This window comes from Syngnathoides biaculeatus, chromosome 14, assembly GCF_019802595.1.
Source record: "Syngnathoides biaculeatus isolate LvHL_M chromosome 14, ASM1980259v1, whole genome shotgun sequence".
Classification (NCBI taxonomy): domain Eukaryota; kingdom Metazoa; phylum Chordata; class Actinopteri; order Syngnathiformes; family Syngnathidae; genus Syngnathoides; species Syngnathoides biaculeatus.
Window position 1 is genome coordinate 14403298 of NC_084653.1, and position 21853 is coordinate 14425150.

General features: G+C 44.3%; 3 protein-coding genes and 1 pseudogene across 3 annotated transcripts; all 4 read right to left on the reverse strand.

The window, feature by feature from the left end:
* Positions 1 to 772: 772 nt before the first annotated feature.
* On the reverse strand, positions 773 to 2027 carry LOC133512381 (trace amine-associated receptor 1-like; annotated as a pseudogene).
* A 4727-nt stretch (positions 2028 to 6754) lies between these two features.
* LOC133512388 (trace amine-associated receptor 1-like) lies at positions 6755 to 7957 on the reverse strand. Its single transcript, XM_061841962.1, has 2 exons — positions 7797 to 7957; positions 6755 to 7571 (listed from the first exon to the last, which is right to left on the reverse strand). The coding sequence occupies exons 1-2, from the start codon at positions 7955 to 7957 to the stop codon at positions 6755 to 6757; spliced, it is 978 nt and encodes a 325-aa protein (XP_061697946.1).
* Positions 7958 to 15925: 7968 nt separating this feature from the next.
* On the reverse strand, positions 15926 to 17120 carry LOC133512386 (trace amine-associated receptor 13c-like). Its single transcript, XM_061841960.1, has 2 exons — positions 16948 to 17120; positions 15926 to 16742 (listed from the first exon to the last, which is right to left on the reverse strand). Exons 1-2 carry the CDS (start codon positions 17118 to 17120, stop codon positions 15926 to 15928), a joined length of 990 nt encoding a protein of 329 aa, XP_061697944.1.
* A 2826-nt stretch (positions 17121 to 19946) lies between these two features.
* On the reverse strand, positions 19947 to 21141 carry LOC133512390 (trace amine-associated receptor 13c-like). The gene is made up of 3 exons (XM_061841963.1): positions 20969 to 21141; positions 20580 to 20763; positions 19947 to 20441 (listed from the first exon to the last, which is right to left on the reverse strand). Exons 1-3 carry the CDS (start codon positions 21139 to 21141, stop codon positions 19947 to 19949), a joined length of 852 nt encoding a protein of 283 aa, XP_061697947.1.
* Between the last annotated feature and the right edge of the window lie 712 nt (positions 21142 to 21853).

Below are 21853 nucleotides of genomic sequence, written 5' to 3' on the forward strand. Positions count from 1 at the left end.
GTGTGTGTGTTGTGTTTTTGTGTACATGAGGAACAACAAATCCTCATTTTATATTATTGGCTGACAGCCCAATACAGTATTTCTTTCACAAATATCCATTGTCATTTAATACTGTGACATATTTGAAATGTCTTTCAAAGATTTCAAAACATTGAGGATGCAAATTTGGCACAATAAATTAGCAGTGAGCAGTTGTGGGATTCGATAGATGGATTGAACATTTCTATTTCAAAACATACAATCGAAAATAAATTAAAACTGCCATTTTAAAAAGTTAGGTTTGAACCATTACCGAAGATACCTGTACATTATCCATCAAGACCTGTCGCATTACGTATGTACAGTACATACACTGATGGATGCAAAATCATCACATAATCCCCAAAAATACCTTTACATGTATATCACATTATACATTATAAACAGAAGTACATTTCTCCATACACATGCTAACATACCCAAATGTTCTCCCCTTTATCAAAAATGGACACACTATAATAATGAATTTGTGTGTTCCGTACAGCCGAATTTATGAATGGCCCTCATTGTGCACATAATGAGCGCTTCTAATGCATCAACATGTTATTGCAAATATAGTACCACGATGAAACGATTGACTGAATGGGGTATTTTGCTGCCTAGTAAAGGAGCTCTTCAGCGAACCGTTTTGACAGTAAAGTGATAAAAAAAAAAAAAACGTCACAAGAAAATATTCCAGTAGCGTCAGCAGAATTTTAATGCCAAACATTTCTACCATGAGAGCAAACTGAGTCTACAGTATCTTGGTGTCACGGGAGGCAGGCTGCAGAATACGAAGAGTGAAAATGTGCCTTATAGCTTTTCTAAACCAGGGGTAAAAAAGGGCGTAAATTAAGGGGTTTACACACGAGTTGAAACCATACAAATAAAGAACATATTTTGTCAGTGAACCTAAATTCTCATTTTCAGCCACCAGACTGACAATATAATACGGACAGAAACACACCAGAAAGACCAGAACGAGAACACTGAGAGTCCTGGCCGCCTTCAACTCGGAGGACTTTGCTCTGAAAGGGGCAGAATGTTGAAATTTGACACATTTAACATGAGAGCGCATGGCTCGTGCCTGAGAAACAGCGACCACAAACACTCTCATGTACAGTGTGATGATGATGCTGAGAGGAAGAACAAAGTTTATGACAAGGTCCAGAATGCCTGCGTAAACCTCAAAACCCTTCATGCACTCTCCACGGCATGAGTTGTACATTCCAGGACGACCTAAATGATCCTTTAAAATGATGCCACAGTGTAGAAGAGAAGCCACCCAAGAAAGACAAACACAAAGTTGAATTCTTTTCACAGTGACTTTGATGTTATAATGCAGAGGATCGCAAATAGCGAAATAACGATCAGCTGATATCAGGACCATGTTTCCAACCGAGGAGGATCCTGTGGTGAAAATCATGTAGTTCCACAGAGAACAAGCAATGTCACCGAGAAACCAGCAGGATATCCTCATGTAGATCTCACCTGGCATCGACACCAAGCCCACCAGCAAATCAGACACGGCGAGGGAGAGGAGGAGGAGGTTGGTGGGGGTGTGGAGCTGCCTGCGCACCGAGAAAAAAAATCTGTGACAAATATGACACACTGTTCAAAGCTCTTTCCAAACAAAACGTGTCAGCAGAAAGCGTCATTCAAAACACTTTATACTACAATACAATACGCGAGCTCCTTGAGAGAAATGAGAAAATGAACGTTAACAGCCTGAGGTCAACGTTGCAAAGGTAGTCAAACACATAAGGGTGAGTGAAAAAGAACGCGTGCCTGAAGTGGGAAATTGAGAGGATGACGAACAGGTTGAGCAGCACAGTGAGGACGCATACGGCGGACAGCAGGACACTGAAAACACCTTCAGACCAATCAGATGAGGGCTTCCTGCAGGAAGTGTTGAACTGCTGTGGAAAGCAGAGATCAGATTGGTCGCCGGTGTCCATGGAAAAGCAGGAGCTCAGACGGCCTTCTGTCTAAACCGATCTGTTGTCCATCTCATTTAAGTGTTTCTAGTACCTCCCCCAAGCAAATGTGATTGGGTCAAAGTTGGCAAAGACAGATGTCATGGTGAGCGTCATTCCCCAGACTCTTCGATCAACAGTGACACAAATACATATTCAGTCTTACATCAACCATAAATGTTTATATTCTGAAATTCTTGTCGGACCAAAAGCCAAAAAGAAGACCCACCTGAGGTTTGGGATTTGCAAAGAAAGATGTCATGGTGAGTGCCATTCCCCAGACTATTAACAGTGACACGAATCCATATTTTGTCATACACCAATGATGAATGTTTATGGTCTCAAATTGTTGTAGGACTAAAAGCCAGCAAGTAGACCCTTGAAGATTGGGATTAGGCCTGGTACGGAGATATTTCGACTTTACACATAAAGTTTTGGGCAGATTTTGTGTGGTCTGGTCTGATTCTTTCAGCATAGAATACCACATGCTGTACATAAAGATTATTTTTAAACGCAGATTTTGAAATCGATCATGATCACACGTAAACACAAAACCGAAGAACAAATACTTCTAGCGTTGCCCCAATGTTTCCCAAATGTTTCTGAAGGTTGTAAAATGCTGCCCTCAAAAACGGGAACTCTGGGGAACCCAAGAATATTTCCCTACCATCCCAAAAAAAAAAATCATGAAACACATTATTTTTATTTCGAATCATTTCCTTTTCCTGACTCAGGTTGCATCATCATTGGCTAAACAGTGAATACTCGGTTCTCAAACGTCCCCGTTCTCGAACAAATCGGATTTCAAACAGAAATTTCGAGATTTTTTTGCTTCTGATTTCGAACAAAAATCCAGTCCTCAAACGCCAACGAAAAAAGCTGGTAATAGCATAACGTGCACAGCCCGACCAGCTGACCCACCCACGACACGCTTTGTTATTGTGTATAACGCAGCCTCTGAACGCAGACGTGTCCTGGTCGCTACATTTACTGATTGTTTTTTCCTCATATTGAGGACTATTAACCCCCAGTCATCTCCAAAAAAAGGCTCTGTTCCATTAGAATTTCTGCATTTTTGTTTTCTTTCAAAGATTTTGTTAACTCGAGTTTCGAGTTGTTTTTTGTGTTACTTTTGTAAAAAATAAAACTATTTTTCTTTGATTTTTCCCTTCATTGTTGCTTGTTTAAAATTATTCTGCACTTTTGTTAATTAAAAAAAAAAAGTTTACAAAGCTGGGGGCCGAGTCGCTACAGATACGCAAATGGACTGCCAGCCTAGCCTACTCTCTACTAAAGCATACATTTTAAGCAAAAAAAAAATTTTCTTAAATGATTTCATTATATAAAGTATTTAAACTATACATTTATTTCTATTATGCAGATTATCAGGAAAAACTAAAAAAAAATGCTTTAAAAAGCTTATCTTTAGGCTTTGACCACATTATTTCTTTTTCCATTAATTAATGTGAAATCTCGATTTCGTTTTTGAAAAAAATCACTTCTCGAACCGCCTTCTGGAACAGATTGTGGTCTACAACCGAGGTTGTACATAACAATTCTTAGTATCATGACTCAGGTGAAGTTGTAAATATTATTTAAGATTGTCGGCTTGAGCTGTTTTAGATCCTAAAGTTGTGACAAATTGACTCTCACCACACATCAGACTTGAGGACAATCTTATAGAATAACCTTTTCTGGAGTGCTCGACTGGGGTGAACGTTCACCTTCCAACAAGACAAAGACCAAAAGCACACAGCTAAAATAATAAAGAAGTTGCTTCAAAACAATTCAGTGACTGTTCTTGAATGGCTCAACCAGAACCCTGACTTAAAACCACTTAAGGATCTTTGAAGAGACCCGAAAATCTTTGCCCACCACGTTCACCGTCCAGCCTGATGAACTGGAGAGGATCTGCAAGTAGAAATGGCATAGGATCCCCAAATCCAGGTATGAAAAAAAGTGTTGCATGAGTCCCAAAAAGACTCACGGCGGTATTAGCTCGAAATGGTGCTTCTACTAAATACTTATAGCTGTGCGATATCTCAGTTTTTTAGTTTTTTTTTTTTAGTTAATCTGTAAAAATTTCAACAATTCCATTTTTTTCTGCTCATGAAAGGTGCGCATACGATGAATTAAAATATTGGATCTCCAGTTCCTTTGTCTGGACGCCACCTCTGGAGAAAAGGCCTGCAGGTTGGAGTCAAAGGCGAGCGCCTGGTTGTCAGGCCTGCACCTACGGTGCTCGGCTGGGCACAGCCCGAATAGGTAATGTGAGTCCCCCTTTCTATGGGCTCATCATCTATGAGAGGGGCCATAAGGGTCAGGTGGGATGTGAGCTGGGCTGTAACCAATGGCAGGGTCCCTGGTGATCCGATTCCTGGCTACAGAAATTACCTGGAGAGACATGGAATGTCACCTCTGTGGCAGGGAAGGAGCCCGAGATGGTGCGTGAGGTCAAGAAGTTCCGACTAGATATAGTCTGGCTTGCCACGACTTGTGCTCTGGTACCAGTCCTTTTGGGAAAAGTTTGACTCTCGAGTTACCTACAGTGAGAGGCGCTGAGCAGGTGTGGATATACTTATTGCCCCCGACTTGGTGCCTGTACGTTGGGGTTCACCGCGATGGGTCCTGACTGTTTGACTCTCAATTTACCAGTCAATCTTACTTTCCTACCCTCACCTACGGTCACGAGCTGTGGGTCCTGACTGAAAGAACAAGATGAAAAACTAGTTTCCTCCGCAGGGTGTCCGGGCTCTCCCTTTAGAGACGGGGTGAGAAGCTCACTCATCCGGCAGGGTGTCAGAGTAGAGTCGCTGTTCCTCCACATTAAAGGAGCAAGATGATGTTGCTGGAGCATCTGATTTGGATGCCTCCTGGACGCCTCCCTGGTCAAGTGTTCCAGGCACGTCCCACCGGAAGTAGACCCTGGTGTTGACCCAGGACACGCTGGAGAGACTATGTATCTCGGCTGGCCTGGGAACGCCTTGGGATCCCCCCGGAAGAGCTGGATGAAGTGGCTGGGGAAAATGGAAGTCTGGGTATCCCTGCTAAAGCTACCGCCCCGGTGACCTGACCCAGAAAAGCGATAGAAAATAGATGGATGGATAGATGGATGATAAATGTATGTGGGTGATGTGTGTGCATTAATGAGGGAAAGAAAAGAAGTAAAATGATTGTACAAAATGGCTGCAGTATAAAAAAAGAGTGAAAAAAATCTTGGGCGGTCTGAAGACTTTACACACCCACAGTAGATCTGCCTGTTTTCAGTACTACGGACAAATTTAATTAATTCATTGCAACAACCTATTAACATTTATTATTGACAAGTAACAGAATTTGTAAAATACTCACCTCATTTTTTTTTTTACACTAGGGAGTCATCTTGGGACATTCTTTCGCCAAATTTTCCAAAGATTTATTATCTGGTGTAGTGGATGTGACGAAGCAAGACGGAGTGCGGGTCAAGCTCTAGAAGATAGAATTCCCAATGCCACTTCAATCGATTCACCTTGCAAATCCACAGCCAATAAAATGGACGAGTATTCATCTTTTCACAAAGACGAGAAAAGAATTTGGACGTTTCGCCGTTCTGTGCTTCACAGAGTCACGGCTATGTGACCGTGTTCCGTAATCCTTCGGGGCTTCTGACTACATTGAGCGGACTGCATCGCAGCGCTATCTGGGAGAACAAAAGGAGGCAGAATATTATTTATAACTCACCCAAAAATGGTCGAGCGATGTCTCAGAGCTCATTACACACTGCAGCCTGGACTTGAATTCGCAGTGTTTGAATTGGGAACCATTCTACTTGCCATACAGATGCTTACATTCCTCTCCACTCTGACATGATCACTGAACTGCATACACTGCAACTTAAAATTAAATTAAATTAAAAATTAACAACACCATGAGTCACCCCTCATTATTCTTAGGGACTTTAACAAACTTCTGCAGAGAGAGCGAGAGAGAAAGATTGTGTTTTTGTGTACATGAGGAACAACAACAAAGTTTGACTTAATCCTCATTTTATATTGTTGGCTGATAGCCCAATAGAGTATTTTTTTCACAAATATCCAATGTCATTTAAGACTGTGATATATTGGAAATGTGTTTCAAAGATTTCAAAATCTTGAGGCCCCAAATTTGCTACAATGAATTAGGAGAGAACAATTGGGCATTTGATGAATGGGTTGAACATTTTTATTTTGAAACATATAATAGAAAATTAACAAATTAAAACTCCCATTTTAAAAGTTAGCTTTGAACCATTACTTAAGATAGCTGTACATTATCGATCAAGACCTGTCGCATTACATATCTACAGTTCATACACTGATGTATGCAAAATCTCCACATACATCACCAAAAATAACTTTACATGTATATCACATGATACATTATAAACAGAAATATATATTTCTCCACTCACATGCTAACATACCTAATTGTTCTTCCCTATATCAAAAAGGTACACACAATAATAATGAATATGTGTTCCATATAGCCTAATTTATGAATGGCCCTCATTGTGCACATAATGAGCGCTTCTAATGCATCAACATAGTATTGCAAATATAATACCACGATGGAACAATTGACTGAGTGGGGTGTTTTGCTGCCGAGTAAAGGAGCTCTCCAGAGAACTGCTTAGATAGTAAAGTGACAAAAAAACATTAATGTAAAACGTCACAAGTGTCGTATTGCAGTAACGTCAACAGGATTTTAACGTCAAGCATTTCAACAACGAGAGCAATTTGAGTCTACAGTATGTTGGCGTCACGGGAGGCAGGCTGCAGAATGTGAAGTGTGACAATGTGCTTTATGGCTTTTCTAAACCAGGGGTAAAAAAAGGCATATATTAAGGGGTTTACACACGAGTTGAAACCATACAAATAAAAAACATATTTTGTCAGTGAACCTAAATTCTTATTTTCAGCCACAAGACTGACAATATAATATGGACAAAAACACACCAGAAAGACAAGAACGACAACACTGAGAGTCCTGGCCGCCTTCAACTCGGATGACTTCGCTCTGAAAGGGGCAGAATGTTGTAATTTGACACATTTAACACGGGAGCGCATGGCTCGTGCCTGAGAAACAGCGACCACAAACACTCTCAGGTACAGCGTGATAATGATGCATAGAGGAAGAACAAAGCCAACGAAGAGGTCCACAATGCCTGCGTAAAACTCAAAACTGATGACGCACTCACCATGGCATGAGTTGTACATTCCAGCATGACCCAATTGGTCCTTTAAGAGGATGGCACAGTATAGAAGAGCTGCCACCCAAGAAAGACAAATACAAAGTTGAATTCTTTTCACAGTAACTTTGACGTTATAACGCAGAGGATCGCAAATAGCTAAATAACGATCAGCCGATATCAGGACCATGTTTCCAACTGGAGATGATGCTGCAGCGAAAGTCGTGTAGTTCCACAGAGAACAGGCAAAGTCACCATGAAACCAGCAGGATATCCTCACATAGATCTCACCTGGCATCGCTACCAAGCCCACCAGCAAGTCAGAGACTGCGAGGGAGAGGAGGACAAGGTTGGTGGGCGTGTGGAGCTGCCTGCAACCCAAGAAAAAAAAGTCATTGACACATATTACACACTGTTCAAAGCACTTTCCAGACAGCTATGAGTATGGAGAATGCGTCCTTCAAAACACTCTAATTGGATAATACAATCGTTTTTTTTCCTGGAGAAAATGAGACGATGATAGACATAAACAGTCTATCAACCTTGCAAAGCTGGTCAAACATGTAAGGGTTAAGGCTTAATGAAAAAGAACGTGCCTGAAGTGGGAGATTGAGATGATGACGAGCAGGTTGAGCAGCACACTGAGAATGCTGACGGCAGGCAGCAATACACCTTCAGACCAGTCAGGTAAAGGCTTCTCACAGGAAGTGTTGGCACGCTGTGGAAAGCAGAGAACCGATTGGCCCCCGATGTCCATGGAAAAGCAAAAGCTCAGACGGCCTTCTGTCTTCACCGATCTGTTGACCATCTCATTTAAGGGTTTCTAGCACCTCCCTCAAGCAAATGTGATTGGGTCAAAGTTGTCAGAGAAAGATGTCATGGTGAGCGTCATTCCCCAGACTCTTCGATCAACAGTGACACAAATACATATTCAGTCTTACATCAACCATAAATGTTTATATTCTGAAATTCTTGTCGGACCAAAAGCCAAAAAGAAGACCCGCCTGAGGTTTGGGATTTGACCTGGTACACATAAATATGGTCGGACTTTACACGAAAAGATAAAATATCTGGCATTTTAGAGTTTTGGTCGCATTGTGTTGTGTTCCCTGATTACATCAAAACAGAACACTACATGCTGTCCATAAACACTCTTTCCACACGCAGAATTCAAAATCAGGCATAATCACCATAAAGTCACAAGAAGAAACACTTTGATCTTTGTGCCAATATTTCCCAGAGGTTCCTGAAGGTTGTAAAGTAATAAAATGTCTTTGTCCTCAAAAAAAACATCTTGCTGTCTGGGGAACCCACTTTTATTCCATAAAACACATCAGGTAACATGCTTATTTCTATTTACAGTCATTTCCATTTCCTGACTCAGGTTGCTTTTTGATTTGCTATATTCTGTTGTATGAAACAATTCTCAGTGTCATGACTTGGGAGAAGTTGTAAAACGTATTTATTTAAGATTGTCAGCCTGACCTGTTTCAGATCCTAAAATTGGGACAAATTGACTCTTAACACACATCAGAATTAGGGACTATCATATCGGATAATCTTGTAAGATGTATGATTGTCAGGGGTTTGACGTGGTTGGTCAGGAGGACAACTTTTGCACAAAGACGGGCATTTCGTTAGGCTGGGGTTAGGTCTTTGGGACATATGAGAGAACATGCAGTATTTGATTGACAGGTGAAGAGGTGTCTCCAGACATCTTCATGGACAAACCCAGGCAGTTCTTCTGTCTTTGGACAAGCCTTGTTTTTCATGATTTTGGAGCCTCATTTTAAAGACATGGTGATATCTTGATTGATTGATCACCTACTCATTTTACCTGAAGTGAATGCAGAAGATATTAAGACTCCCTTAAATTGCCACTGTCATGAAATGCATGATTTTTAGTGTGTTATTAATGAAAAAACGGCAGCCGACATGAACTCATGCGTTTTTCACCACAAAACATGTTTTTGACGTATGCAGTAAACCGCCCGGCTCGACTGTGTTGTTCATCGCGTACTGCGGCGGCTGTGAACAACCCCCTAAAGCAGCACGGCTTGGCTCCGTGATAAGCCACTTCAGCGCCGAAAATGAGCCACACCGGCTGGCTGTGATGAGCCACCATGGCTCATCTCCGCTGTGGAAGTGGATCGGACAGAAGGCGGTTTGGCCGTGATCACATATCATCTGAATATGACTCGAAACAATAGTGTAATATTGCCCCAGTAACTTCAATGTGTTTCAATGTGTTCAATGCGTGTTTTCAACAGCGAATGTCCTTGTGAGATCACGGACAGAGGATGCAGCCAATATGGCGACCACTTGGAGGTCGTAGAATGACACTTCTGCAACTTTGCTCATAGATGACGCGCTCTCCGCTCACATTTATTTTTTTCGTAAAGACATTGAAGTCAATAATGTTATATGTATTTTTCATTACAATATCTATTTTAGAATGTTTATAGGGTTGACACTTGGCCTTTAAAGTTTTTGACTCGTTGCTATATTGAAGTCATTTCCTAAAATCATTCATTCATTCATCTTCCATTCCACTTATCTTCACTAGGGTTGCGAGCATGTGGAGTCTTTCCCAATTATCTTCAGGCAGGAGGCGGAGTACACTGAACTCCTCGTCAGCCAATCGAAGGGCACCCAACCATTCACACTCAACATTCACACCTACAGGGAATTTAAGTTCTTCAATTAATGCATAGTTTTGGGACGTGGGAAGGCACCCAGGCAGGCATGGGGAGAACATGCAAACTATACAAACGCAGACTGTCTCGGTCCTGCCGGTCCCAGCCCTGGCGGTGCAGGTCCCCTGCACACCTGCGCCTCATCAGGGATAATTAACCCCAGTATATATAGGACCCAGCGGACGGTCTGGCTTTGCCATATCGTTGCCATCCATGCCTCGTTCCCGCACTTCCTCGTTCCTGATCCTGAACCCCTGTGTACCGACCTCTGCCTGTCCTGTGACCAACCCCATAAGCTTGACGCTCTTGATACTGCTGCTCTCTCTGACTGACTCGCCGGCTTACGACCTTGGAACGAATAAAGACCTTCCTTTAACTCCCTCTCTGTCTACTGAGTCGTGTATTTGGGTCCACACTAGAGTTCTGGTAATGACTTTACGATCTGGCCACAACATGGACCCAGTCGACTCAGAAGCCATCCGCCGCTCTCGACAGATCCAGGGCAGATGCCTGGCCGAACAGGAGACTGCTCTTCAGGTGACCAACCAGAGACCTCTTGAGATCTGTGCCTGATTAGAGCCATGGCTCGCATCTCAGGCTAGTGCTGCTAACGCCACGTCCACGGCGCCCGCCACAGTTCCTACCTCAGTCCAGGTCGCTCCGACTACCAATCGCAGAGTTTAAGCAGTTTGGGGCCACACCTCTCTCCTGGCCTGAACGCTTCTCCGGCGACACGGGAAATGTCAAAACCTTCCTCGCCCAGTGCGACCTCCACTTATAGCTACAGGCTTCTGCCTTTCCAATGGACTGCGCACGAATTGCCTTCGTCATATCCCACCTGACGGGAAGACCAGAGGTGTGGGCCACAGCAGAGTGGAGTCGTAATTCCGAAATGTGCCACTGCTGGACCTCCTGTGTATGTGCCATGATGCAAGTTTTTCCAGTATGCCTTGCCGGAACGCGAAGCAGCAGCGACATAGATTACACTATGACAGGGGCAGCGTCGTGTGGCAGATTATGCTATTGAGTTTCGCATTAGAGCTGCTGAGATTCGATGGAATGAGGATGCGGTTCTCGACGCCTTTTTCCAAGGTCCTTCACCGCAGATCCGCAGTCACCTCATTCCATTGGAATTGCCTACCTCCATGGATTCGCTCATCGCCCTATCTCTCAAGATCGACCAGAGGCTAGTGATCCAGGGACAAGTGGACGCGATACTAGAAGGAGAGCAGGGCGCGTCAGCCCCACCAGTTCCCCTTCTGCCGATGCCCATAACCGCAACGGAGCCGATGCAGGTTGAAGGGCTCGATGGTTCAGCAGAGGAACGAATGCGACGCCGGCGAGAGGGTCGATGCTTCTACTGTGGATGCCTGGGCCACTTAATAGCCCACTATTCGGTCAGGCCCAAGCACTACGCTCTCAAGATCACGACTCCGGTGAGTGTGAATTACACCGCGGCGGGATCGAGTCAAGCACTGCTTCAAGTCACCTTGACCACGGGGGGTTGTACTTATTCCGCTATGGCCTTTATTGACTCGGGATCGGACGCCAACCTGATTAATCCATGGGTTGTCGAGGCCTTGAGGGCAGTGACCTTTCTGACGCAACGGTTCCGCAACGGATACGCGGCCAATGGTAAATTCCTATGCTGAGTAACTCACCGTACGCAATCTCTGAGGATGATATTTCCAGACGCTCACACAGAGAAGATAAGTTTACACGTATTTAACTCGCGGAGCAGCAATGTCATCCTGGACAGCCCCTGGCTTAAAAGACACAACCCACACATTGACTGGACCACCGGTCAAATCAGGGCATGGGGCGATGAATGCAGTAAGGTGTGTCTCGGGGCTCTAAAAGAGAGAAATCTACACATCGCACCAGTTGACTTACAGGACTCGAAGTCCGTGCCGGAACTTTCAGCAGTGCCGTCTTGTTATCGGGACCTTAAGGAAGTATTTTCAGAGGCAAAGGCCCAACTCCCTTCCACCGCACCGCCCGTACGATTGTGCTATCGAGCTGTTGCCCGGCACCTCAACCCCTTGAGGGAGGCTCTTTTCATTAATAGGACCGGAACACCAAGCCATGAAGGAGTACATGGAGGAGTCACTGGCAGCAGGACTCAACCAACCATCATTATCACCGGCTGGACCAGGATTCTTCTTCATCAAAAAGGACACTTCGTTACGGCCCTGTATTGATTACCAGGGACTTAGTGACATCACCATCAAGAATAGGTAATAGGTAATCGCCACCACATTCGAGCTGCTACAAGGGGCACGGATCTTCACCAAGTTGGATTTACGAAATGCGTACCATCTGGTACGCATCAGGGAGGGGGACGAGTGGAAGATTGCCTTTAATACAACAACCGGCCACTATAAGTACCTGGTGATACCATTTGGTCTGACTAATGAGGCACCGGTTGTTCAGAATTTTATTAATGATGTGCTACAGGAGGGACTGAACAAGAATGTGTTCGTCTACCTAAACGACATTCTGATCTTTTCTCCGAAGCTTCTCACATCGAGCACGTCAGAGAGGTGCTGCAGCAGCTACTACGACATAACCTTTATGTCAAGATGAAAAAGTGCGAGTTTCACCGACCTGCCATCACCTTCCTGGGATTCATCTTGGCCGAGGGACGGATTCGCATGAATCCCAGTAAGGTCGACTCTGTTCTCCAATGGCCCACACCCACCAATCGCAGGGAGGTGCAGAGATTCATCGAATTCGTTAATTTCTACCGCAGGTTCATCAGGAACTTCAGTTCCATAGCTGCCCCCTTGCACGCCCTCACTTCACCCCGCAATTCATTCGAGTGGGATGTGACCTTCCAGGAGGCCTTTGATAGGCTTACGTCGAGTTTCACCACAGCTCCATTCCTCATTATGCCAGATCTAGAGAGGCAGTTTGTGGTGGAAGTGGATGCATCGGACTCGGGAATGGGAGCAGTACTCTCCCAGACGTGTGCAAGGGATAGAAGACTTTACCCATGCGCCTTCTTAACTAAGAGACTGACTCCGGCAGTGCAGAATTATGACGTGGGTGATCGAGAATTTTTGGCAGTCAAAATGGCGCTGGAGGAATAGAGGCACTGGCTGGACAGATCACAAGTGCCATTTCTGGTCCTTCCGGACCATAAGAACTTGGAGTACCTGAGGACCGCCAAGAGATTGAATGCTCGCCAAGCCAGGCTCGCTTCCATTTCACTCTGTCCTTTCGTCCAGGCTCAAAGAATGGCAAACCGGACGCACTATCCTGGATCCATGAAGGGGAGCGAACGGAGGCTGTGAGTGTTCCTATACTTCCGGAGGCCTGCGTCGTGTCCGGGTTCACCTGTGAGATCAAGACAAGGGTAAAGGAGGCTCTAAGGGACTCTCCGGGCCCAGCCGAATGTCCTTCCGGTCATCTGTTCGTGGTAGCCTCTCAACGAGGAGACGTCATCGATTGGCCCCACACGAACAAGACCGTCTGTCACCCCGGCGTGGTGAAGACCTGCTCAGTAGTTGAACAACGGTTTTGGTGGCCAAACCTGGGAAAGGACGTGCGGGATTTTGTCAACGCGTGCCCGATCTGTATGGCCAATAAGACCTCTCGCCTGCGGTCTATGGGTGAGCTACGGCCACTACCAATTCCCTCTCACCCCTGGTCACACATTTCTCTAGACATCGTTACAGGTCAACACTGCTCCCAGGGGAACACAGCGGTACTCTCAGCCATCGATCGGTTTTCTCAGATCGTCCACTTTGTACCAGCCCCGAAGATTCCGTCCGCCAAGCAGACTGCACAGCTACTGCTGGACAAAGCCGTCCACTATCATGGTCTGCCAGTGGATGTAGTGTCAGACAGAGGACCGCAATTCGTGTCTTGATTCTGGAAGAAGTTCTGCAACCAAATCGGGCCAAAAGTAAGCCTCACTTCAAGCCATCACCCAGAGTCCAATGGCCAAATGGAAAGAATAAATCAGGATCTGGAGACCGGTCTACGCTGTCTGGCATCACATGATCACAGCACTTGGAGCCAGGACCTCGGATGGGTGGAATATGGCCACAACTCTCTGCCTTCTAATTCCACAAGTATGAGTTCGTTCCACATCGTTCCTGGTTAACCTACCTCTCTGTTTCCATCTGTGGCTGCCGACTCTGCGGTGCCATCCGGATTGGCAGTGGTGAGACGCTGCAAGCGGACCTGGGAACTTGCCAGAAAGACGCTACTACGCATGGGCAGCTCCTACAAATCCGTGGCAGACCTCAAGAGAAGAAGGGCACCAGCATTTAAAGTGGGACAATGCATATGGCTGTTCACAAAGGATCTTCCGCTGCGGATGGAGTCATGCAAGCTAGCTCCCAGGTTCGAGGTCCCTTTCCTATCACCAAGATCGTTAACCCTGTCGCTGTTTCCGTAAAGCTTCCCAGATCGATGAGGGTTCATCCCATATTCCATGTAAGCCGGCTTTGACCGACTCATCCATCGCCATTAGTCCCACCAGTCAAGCCCCCTCCACGCCCCGAATGATCGATGGAGGTCTGGTGTACTCGGTACGCTGGCTTCTATCCCCTGCGCACCTGCACCTCATCAGGGATAATTAACCCCAGTATATATAGGACCCAGCGGACAGTCTGGCTTTGCCATATCGTTGCCATCCATGCCTCACTCCCGCACTTCCTCGTTCCTGATCCTGAACCCCTGTGTACTGACCTCCGCCTGTCCTGCGACCAACCCCATAAGCTTGACGCTCTTGATACTGCTGCTCTCTCTGATTGACTCTCCGACTTACGACCTTGGAACGAATAAAGACCTTCCTTTAACTGCCTCCCTGTCTACCAAGTCGTGCATTTTGGTCCACACTAGAGTTCTGGTTATGTCACAGACCTCAGTACTCAGAACTGTGAGAGTGTGAGATTTGTTAACCAGTCATCCAGTTCTCACGCTTTTCTAACTCATCATTTAAATGCTACATTAAGATATGCATTTATGGCGACACAGTGGGCGACTGGATCAAGCATCTGGCTCCCAGTTTTGAGGATAAGGGTTCAGATCCCGGCCCCATCAATGTGGACTTTGCATCTTCTTCTTGTCCTTGCCTGGGTTTTCTCCGGGGACTCCAGTTTCCTCCCACATCCCAAAACCACACATGGTAAGCGAATTGAGAACTCGAAATTGCCCGTAGGTATGAATGTGAGTGCAGGTGGTTGTTTATTTGTTCCCTGCGATTGGCTGGCAACCAGTTTTTCGTGCCACATATTGTATTGCCTCCTGCACATCGAGAGGTGGTCTGAAAATTGATGGATGGATATGTTTTTGTAATTCTCTCTCTGAGGCCCTGTGTGTGTGTGGTAAAATTAATAAGCATAGAATAGATCAATTGTGACATTCGATTGATGGTTTGAAATCTTTTATTTCAGAGCACTTACTGCAGTATAAACAAAAATGAAAAATTACTCCCAATTCGAAAACAATTAATACACCTTCACCATTACCTAAGATAGCTTAACATTAGCCATCATGAACTGGCACATTACACATGTACAGTACATACATACTCTAAGTTATGCAAACTCTCCACACAGTGTACATACCCCAAAACATATATATCACATACAATATAAACATTTATGAATCCATTTATAGCTATACATCTCCAAACATACCTTGTTTTTCTTGCCTATATTCACAAATGTTCTGTACATATACAAAGCGCAATTGTGAATTGCTATGTTTCATCCATCCATCCATTTTCTGAGGTGCTTATCCTCACAAGGGTCATGGGAGTTCTGCAGCCAATCCCATCTTTCTTCAGGCTGGAGGTGGAGTACACCCTGAACTGGTTCCCAGAAAATCACAGGACATACAGAAGCAAACAAACAGTCGCCTACACTCCCAGGAGAAAATCCACGTAGGCATGGGAAGAACATGCAAACTCCACACAGGCGTGGTCCGGATTTGAACCATTGTCCTCAGATATTTGAGGCAGACGCTCTAACTAGTTGTCCATGATACTGCCTGCTTGTAGGCACAAATTGACTCTACAGTATGTTGGCCTCACGGGAGGCAGGCTGCAGAATGCGAAGAGTGACAATATGCTTGACAGCTTTTCTAAACCAGGGGTAAAAAAGGGCGTATATTAAGGGGTTCAAACATGAGTTGACATCATACAAATACAGAACAACTTTCAACACGGAACCCAAATTCTCATTTTCAGCCACCAGACTGACAATATAATACGGACAAAAACACACCAGAAAGACCAGAACGAGAACCCCGAGAGTCCTGGCTGCCTTCAACTCGGATGACTTTGCTCTGAAAGGGGCAGAATGTTGTAATTTGACACATGTAACATGGGAGCGCATGGCTCGTGCCTGAGAAACAGCGACTACAAACACTCTCATGTACAGTGTGATGATGATGCTGAGAGGAAGGACGAAGCCAACAACGAGGTCTAGAATGCCTGCGTAAAATTCAAAACCAATGACGCACTCTCCGCGGCATGAGTTGTACATTCCAGGATGACCTAATTGATCCTTTAAAACGATACCACAGTGTAGAAGAGCTGCCACCCAAGAGATACAAACACAACGTTGAATTGTTTTCACAGTGACTTGGACATTATAACGCAAAGGATCACAAATAGCCACATAACGGTCGGCCGATATCAGGACCATGTTTCCGACCGAAGAGGATGCTGCTGTGAAAGTTGTGTAACTCCATAGAGAACAGGCAATGTCACCGAGAAACCAGCAGGATATCCTCACGTAGATCTCACCTGGCATTGCCACCAAGCCCACCAGCAAGTCAGAGACGGCAAGGGAGAGGAGGAGGAGGTTGGTCGGGGTGTGGAGCTGCCTGCACACCAAGAAAAAAAAATTCGGGCAGATATGGTACACTGTTCAAAGCACTTTCCAAAGAAACAGAGGCTATACATCATTCAAAACACCCGGATAAGACAATGCAATCACTGTTTCCATCAAAGAAATGAGACAATAATAAACATTAAAATCAATCTTGCAAAGCTGTTCAAGCATGAGGATGATTGAAAAAGAAGACGTGCCTGAAGTGGGAGATTGAGATGATGACGAGCAGGTTGAGCAGGACAGTTAGGATGCATTCAACGGATAGCAGGACACTGAAAAGAACACCATCAGAACCGTCAGATGAGGGCTTCCTGCAGGAAGTGTTGGCCTGCTCTGGAAAGCAGAGATCAGATTGGTCGCCGGTCTCCATGGAAAACCTGAAGTTCAGATGGCCTTCTGTCTAAACCGATCTGTTGTTTATCTCATTTAAGGGTTTCTAGTACCTCCCTCAAGCAAATGTGATTGGGTCAAAGTTGTCAGAGAAAGATGTCATGGTGAGCGTCATTCCCCAGACTCTTCGAGCAACAGTGACACAAATACATATTCAGTCTTACATCAACCATAAATGTTTGTATTCTGAAATTCTTGTCGGACCAAAAGCCAAAAAGAAGACCCGCCTGAGGTTTGGGATTTGGCCTGGTACACATAAATATGTTCCGACTTTTCACATAAAGACAAACTGTCTGGCATTTTAGAGTTTTGGTGACATTGTGTGTGGTGTTCCCTGATTATAGCAACACAGAACACCACATGCTGTACATAAACTCTATTCTCAAATGCAGAATTAGGAATCAGGCATGATGACATGTAAACTCACAAAACCGAAGAAGAAACACTTCTAACTTTGTGCCAATGCTTTCCGTACGTTCCTGAAGGTTATAAAATACCTTTGTCCTGAAAAAAAAACTAACCCAATTTCATCCCCAAAAAACACATCAGGTATCATGCTTATTTCTATTTACAGTCATTTCCTTTTCATGACTCAGGTCATTTCTTCATTGGCTATATTCCATTGCATGAAAGAAGTAACAGTGTCATGACTTGGGAGAAGTTCTAAATATTGAACATGTTCATTTTTTAAGGTTGTCAGCCTGACCTGTTTTCAGATCTTAAAATTGGGACGAAAAGGCCCAGTGAGGAGACAGAAGAAGAGCCTACAACTTCCAAGAAAAGAACGTTACTAACCACATCAGAGCACATGCCCTTAACTCGCAACTTTTTGAAGAGCTTTGTGAGGAGATGGACGCGGAGCACATATGGCTTCTCTCATGCACGGAAATAAGAAGTTATCCAGAGGGAAATCGCTCGCAGGAGTGTTTGGATTACGAAAGCCGCTGCAAAGAGAAGTCGCAACTGGCTGTACATTTCAGTGATGAGGGATGGGTTGCAAAACTGGCTTACTTGTGCGACATATTCAGCCGATTGAATTAATCCATTCTCTCATTTGAGGGGAAAATTACAACGGTCTTCAAGTTGGCTGATAAAGTCGCTGAATTTAAAGGTAAGCTGGATTTGTGGGGATTGCGCGTGAACAGAGTCATATTTGACATATTTCAAACATTTGCGGGGATTTTGTGTGAGACTGAGCCTTCATTCTCCCAGCTGGTGCACGATCACCTGTCTTTGCTATTAAAAGAGTTTGAGCGCTACTTCCCAAACAAAAAGGACCTACGAACTGCCAAGGGATGGATCCGCAACCCATTTATCAGCAAACCAGGTGAATCCACCAAGCCTGTGCAACGACAAGATGAACTGCTGGAGATCGAAACGACGGTGGCTTTAAAAGTATTTAAGAGTAAACGATTTTGTCGATGTCCTGGATTAAAGTCATAGCAGAGTTCCCGGAGATCGCCACCAAAGCACTGAAGACCTTGTTCCCATTTCCGACATCTGTGTGAAGTGGGGTTTTCTGGAGTGACAGCAACCCAAACAAAACAACGGAATCAACTGGACATAAGCAACACACTTCGGGTGTCATTGTCTCCCATTACCCGCAGTCAGGACCATCTCGTTGCAGAGAAACAAGCTCAGGTGTTAGCGTTATGGTGAGTTTAAAATTTCATGCAATGCAAGTTCATTTTCTTGGCGTATCTGTATCTTATTTTTAAGGCATGTTTAAACGTTATTATTACGCCCAGTCAGAGAGCGTTCGAGCTGTGGTCGCCACCGGAGTGAGGTGAGGCAGAGGGGAGAAGAGGGGAGATGGTCCAAACTGCCAAATTTCTTTCAGTTTTTGAAAAATAGCATTCATGGAGTGGTTGTGTAACTGTTGTGAAGGTATATTTAGATAAAAGAGAGAGAAATATGCTGGGTCTTGTTCTTTATTTTTCCACTCGTATTTTTATGTTTATTATTTAATTTATTTCATTATTATTATTTGATTATTCATGATCATGTTTATTATATTCGATTTTGAAGACAAAGGATATTCAATACAAACAATCTACGGAACACCACCCCAACCCCTGGTCCGTGGTAAAAATAGTCAAGCATTGACCGGTCTGCAGTGATTAAAAAGGTTGTGGTCCACTGCTCTAAGTTGTGCAAACTCTCCACATACTGTACATACTTAAAAACACCTTTATATAGTTATCATACTCAATATAAACAATTATAGATTCCATTTATATACAATACATTGACAAACATACCTTGTTTTTCTTGAATATGTTCACAAATATACATGTCCATCCAGCCATCCAGCCATTTTATGAGGTGCTTATTCCCACCAGAGTTCTAAAGCCTATCCCCGCTTTCTTCAAGCAGGTGGCGGGGTACACCCTGAACTGGTTCCCAGCGAATCGCAGGGCATACTGAAGGAAACATTCGCATGCACATTCTCACCTCTGGCCAATTTAGAGTCTACAATTAACATCTATTGGATGTTTTTGGGATGTGGGCGAAAACCGGAGTTCCAGGAGAAACCCCATACAAGCACAAGGAAAAAATACGAATTCCATACAGGCGGGGCCAGGATTTTAAACCCAATCCTCAGAATTGTGAGGCAGACGCTCAAACCATTTGTTCACCGTGCTGCCTGCTTGTAATTCATCAACACAATATTGCAAATGTTGTAAAATGATGAAAGTATAGGCTGAGTGGAGAGAACTGCATGACAGTTGAAGTCATGTCATGTTTCATTAACACGTCAACAGGATTTTATTGTCAGCGTTTCAAACGTAGCCAAAAATTGAGTCTACAGGATGTTAGCCTCACGGGAGGCAGGCTGCAGAATGCGAAGAGTGACAATATGTTTGACAGCTTTTCTAAACCACGGGTAAAAAAGGGCATATATTAAGGGGTTCAAACATGAGTTGACATCATACAAATAAAGAACAAATTTTGCCACGAAGCCCAAATTCTCATTTTCAGTCACCAGACTGACAATATAATATGGACAGAAACACACCAGAAAAACCAGAACGAGAACACCGAGAGTCCCGGCCGCCTTCAACTCGGATGATTTTGCTCTGGAAGGGGCAGAATGTTGTAATTTGACACATTTAACATGAGAGCGCATGGCTCGTGCCTGAGAAACTGCGACCACAAACACTCTCACGTTCAGTGTGATGATGATGCTGAGAGGAAGAACAAAGTTTATGACGAGGTCCAGAATGCCTGCGTAAACCTCGAAACCGATGACGCACTCTCCGCGGCATGAGTTGTACATTCCAGGATGACCCAACTGGTCCTTTAAGAGGATGGCACAGTATAGAAGAGAAGCCACCCAAGAGAGACAAATACAAAGTTGAATTTTTTTCACAGTAACTTTGACATTATAATGCAAAGGGTCACAAATAGCCACATAACGGTCGGTCGAAATAAGCACCATGTTTCCGACCGAGGAGGATGCTGCAGTGAAAGTCGTGTAACTCCAGAGAGAACAGGCAATGTCACCGAGAAACCAGCAGGATATCCTCACGTAGATCTCACCTGGCATTGCCACCAAGCCCACCAGCAAGTCAGAGACGGCAAGGGAGAGGAGGAGGAGGTTGGTCGGGGTGTGGAGCTGCCTGCACACCAAGAAAAAAAAATTCGGGCAGATATGGTACACTGTTCAAAGCACTTTCCAAAGAAACAGAGGCTATACATCATTCAAAACACCCGGATAAGACAATGCAATCACTGTTTCCATGAAAGAAATGAGACAATAATAAACATTAAAATCAACCTTTCAAAGCTGTTCAAACATGAGGGTTAGTGTAAAAGAACATTTGCCTGAAGTGGGAGATTGAGATGATGACGAGCAGGTTGAGCAGCACAGTTAGGATGCATTCAACGGACAGCAGGACACTGAAAAGAACACCATCAGAACCGTCAGATGAGGGCTTCCTGCAGGAAGTGTTGGCCTGCTGTGGAAAGCAGAGATCCGATTGGTCGCCGGTCTCCATGGAAAGCCAGGAGCTCAGCAGGCCTTCTGTCTAAACCGATCTGTTGTCCATCTCATTTAAGTGTTTCTAGTACCTCCCCCAAGCAATTGTGATTGGGTCAAAGTTTTAAAGAAAGATGTCATGGTGAGTGCCATTCCACAGATTCTTCTAACGGTGACACAAATACATATTTAGTCTTACATGACCCATAAATGTTTTCACTTTATTTTTCACTTTTAAACATAAAGATAAAATTTCACTGTTTTGATCGCATTGTGTGTGGTGTTCCTTGATTATATCAACACAGAACACCACATGCTGTACCTAAACACTCATTGAAAAACACTTCTAACTTTGTGCCAATGCTTTCTGTACGTTCCTGAAGGTTATAAAATACCTTTGTCCTGAAAAAAAAAACGAACCCAATTTTATTCCAAAAAACACATCTGGTAACATGCTTATTTCTATTTACAGTCATTTCCTTTTCATGACTCAGGTTGCTTCTTGATTGGCTATATTTCGTTGCATGAAACAATTCACAGAGTCTTGACTTGGGAGAAGTTTTAAATATTGAACATGTTCATTTTTTGAGATTGTCAGCCTGACCTGTTTCAGATCCTAAAATTGGGACGAATTGACTCTTCACACACATCAGAATTGGGGACAATCTTACACGATAATCTTGCATGATGTATGATTGTCTGGGGTTTGACGTGGTTGGTCAGGAGGGCAA

Coding starts and splice junctions, on each gene's coding strand:
- LOC133512388 (XM_061841962.1), bottom strand. CDS start 7,957: ATGGACATCGGGGGCCAATCGGTTCTCTGCTTTCCACAGCGTGCCAAC. Junction 7,572..7,796: donor ATCTCAATCTCCCACTTCAG/GCACGTTCTTTT, acceptor CTTGGGTTGCAG/GCAGCTCCACACGCCCACCA.
- LOC133512386 (XM_061841960.1), bottom strand. CDS start 17,120: ATGGAGACCGGCGACCAATCTGATCTCTGCTTTCCAGAGCAGGCCAAC. Junction 16,743..16,947: donor ATCTCAATCTCCCACTTCAG/GCACGTCTTCTT, acceptor CTTGGTGTGCAG/GCAGCTCCACACCCCGACCA.
- LOC133512390 (XM_061841963.1), bottom strand. CDS start 21,141: ATGGAGACCGGCGACCAATCGGATCTCTGCTTTCCACAGCAGGCCAAC. Junction 20,764..20,968: donor ATCTCAATCTCCCACTTCAG/GCAAATGTTCTT, acceptor CTTGGTGTGCAG/GCAGCTCCACACCCCGACCA. Junction 20,442..20,579: donor CCTCCTCGGTCGGAAACATG/GTGCTTATTTCG, acceptor ATCCTCTTAAAG/GACCAGTTGGGTCATCCTGG.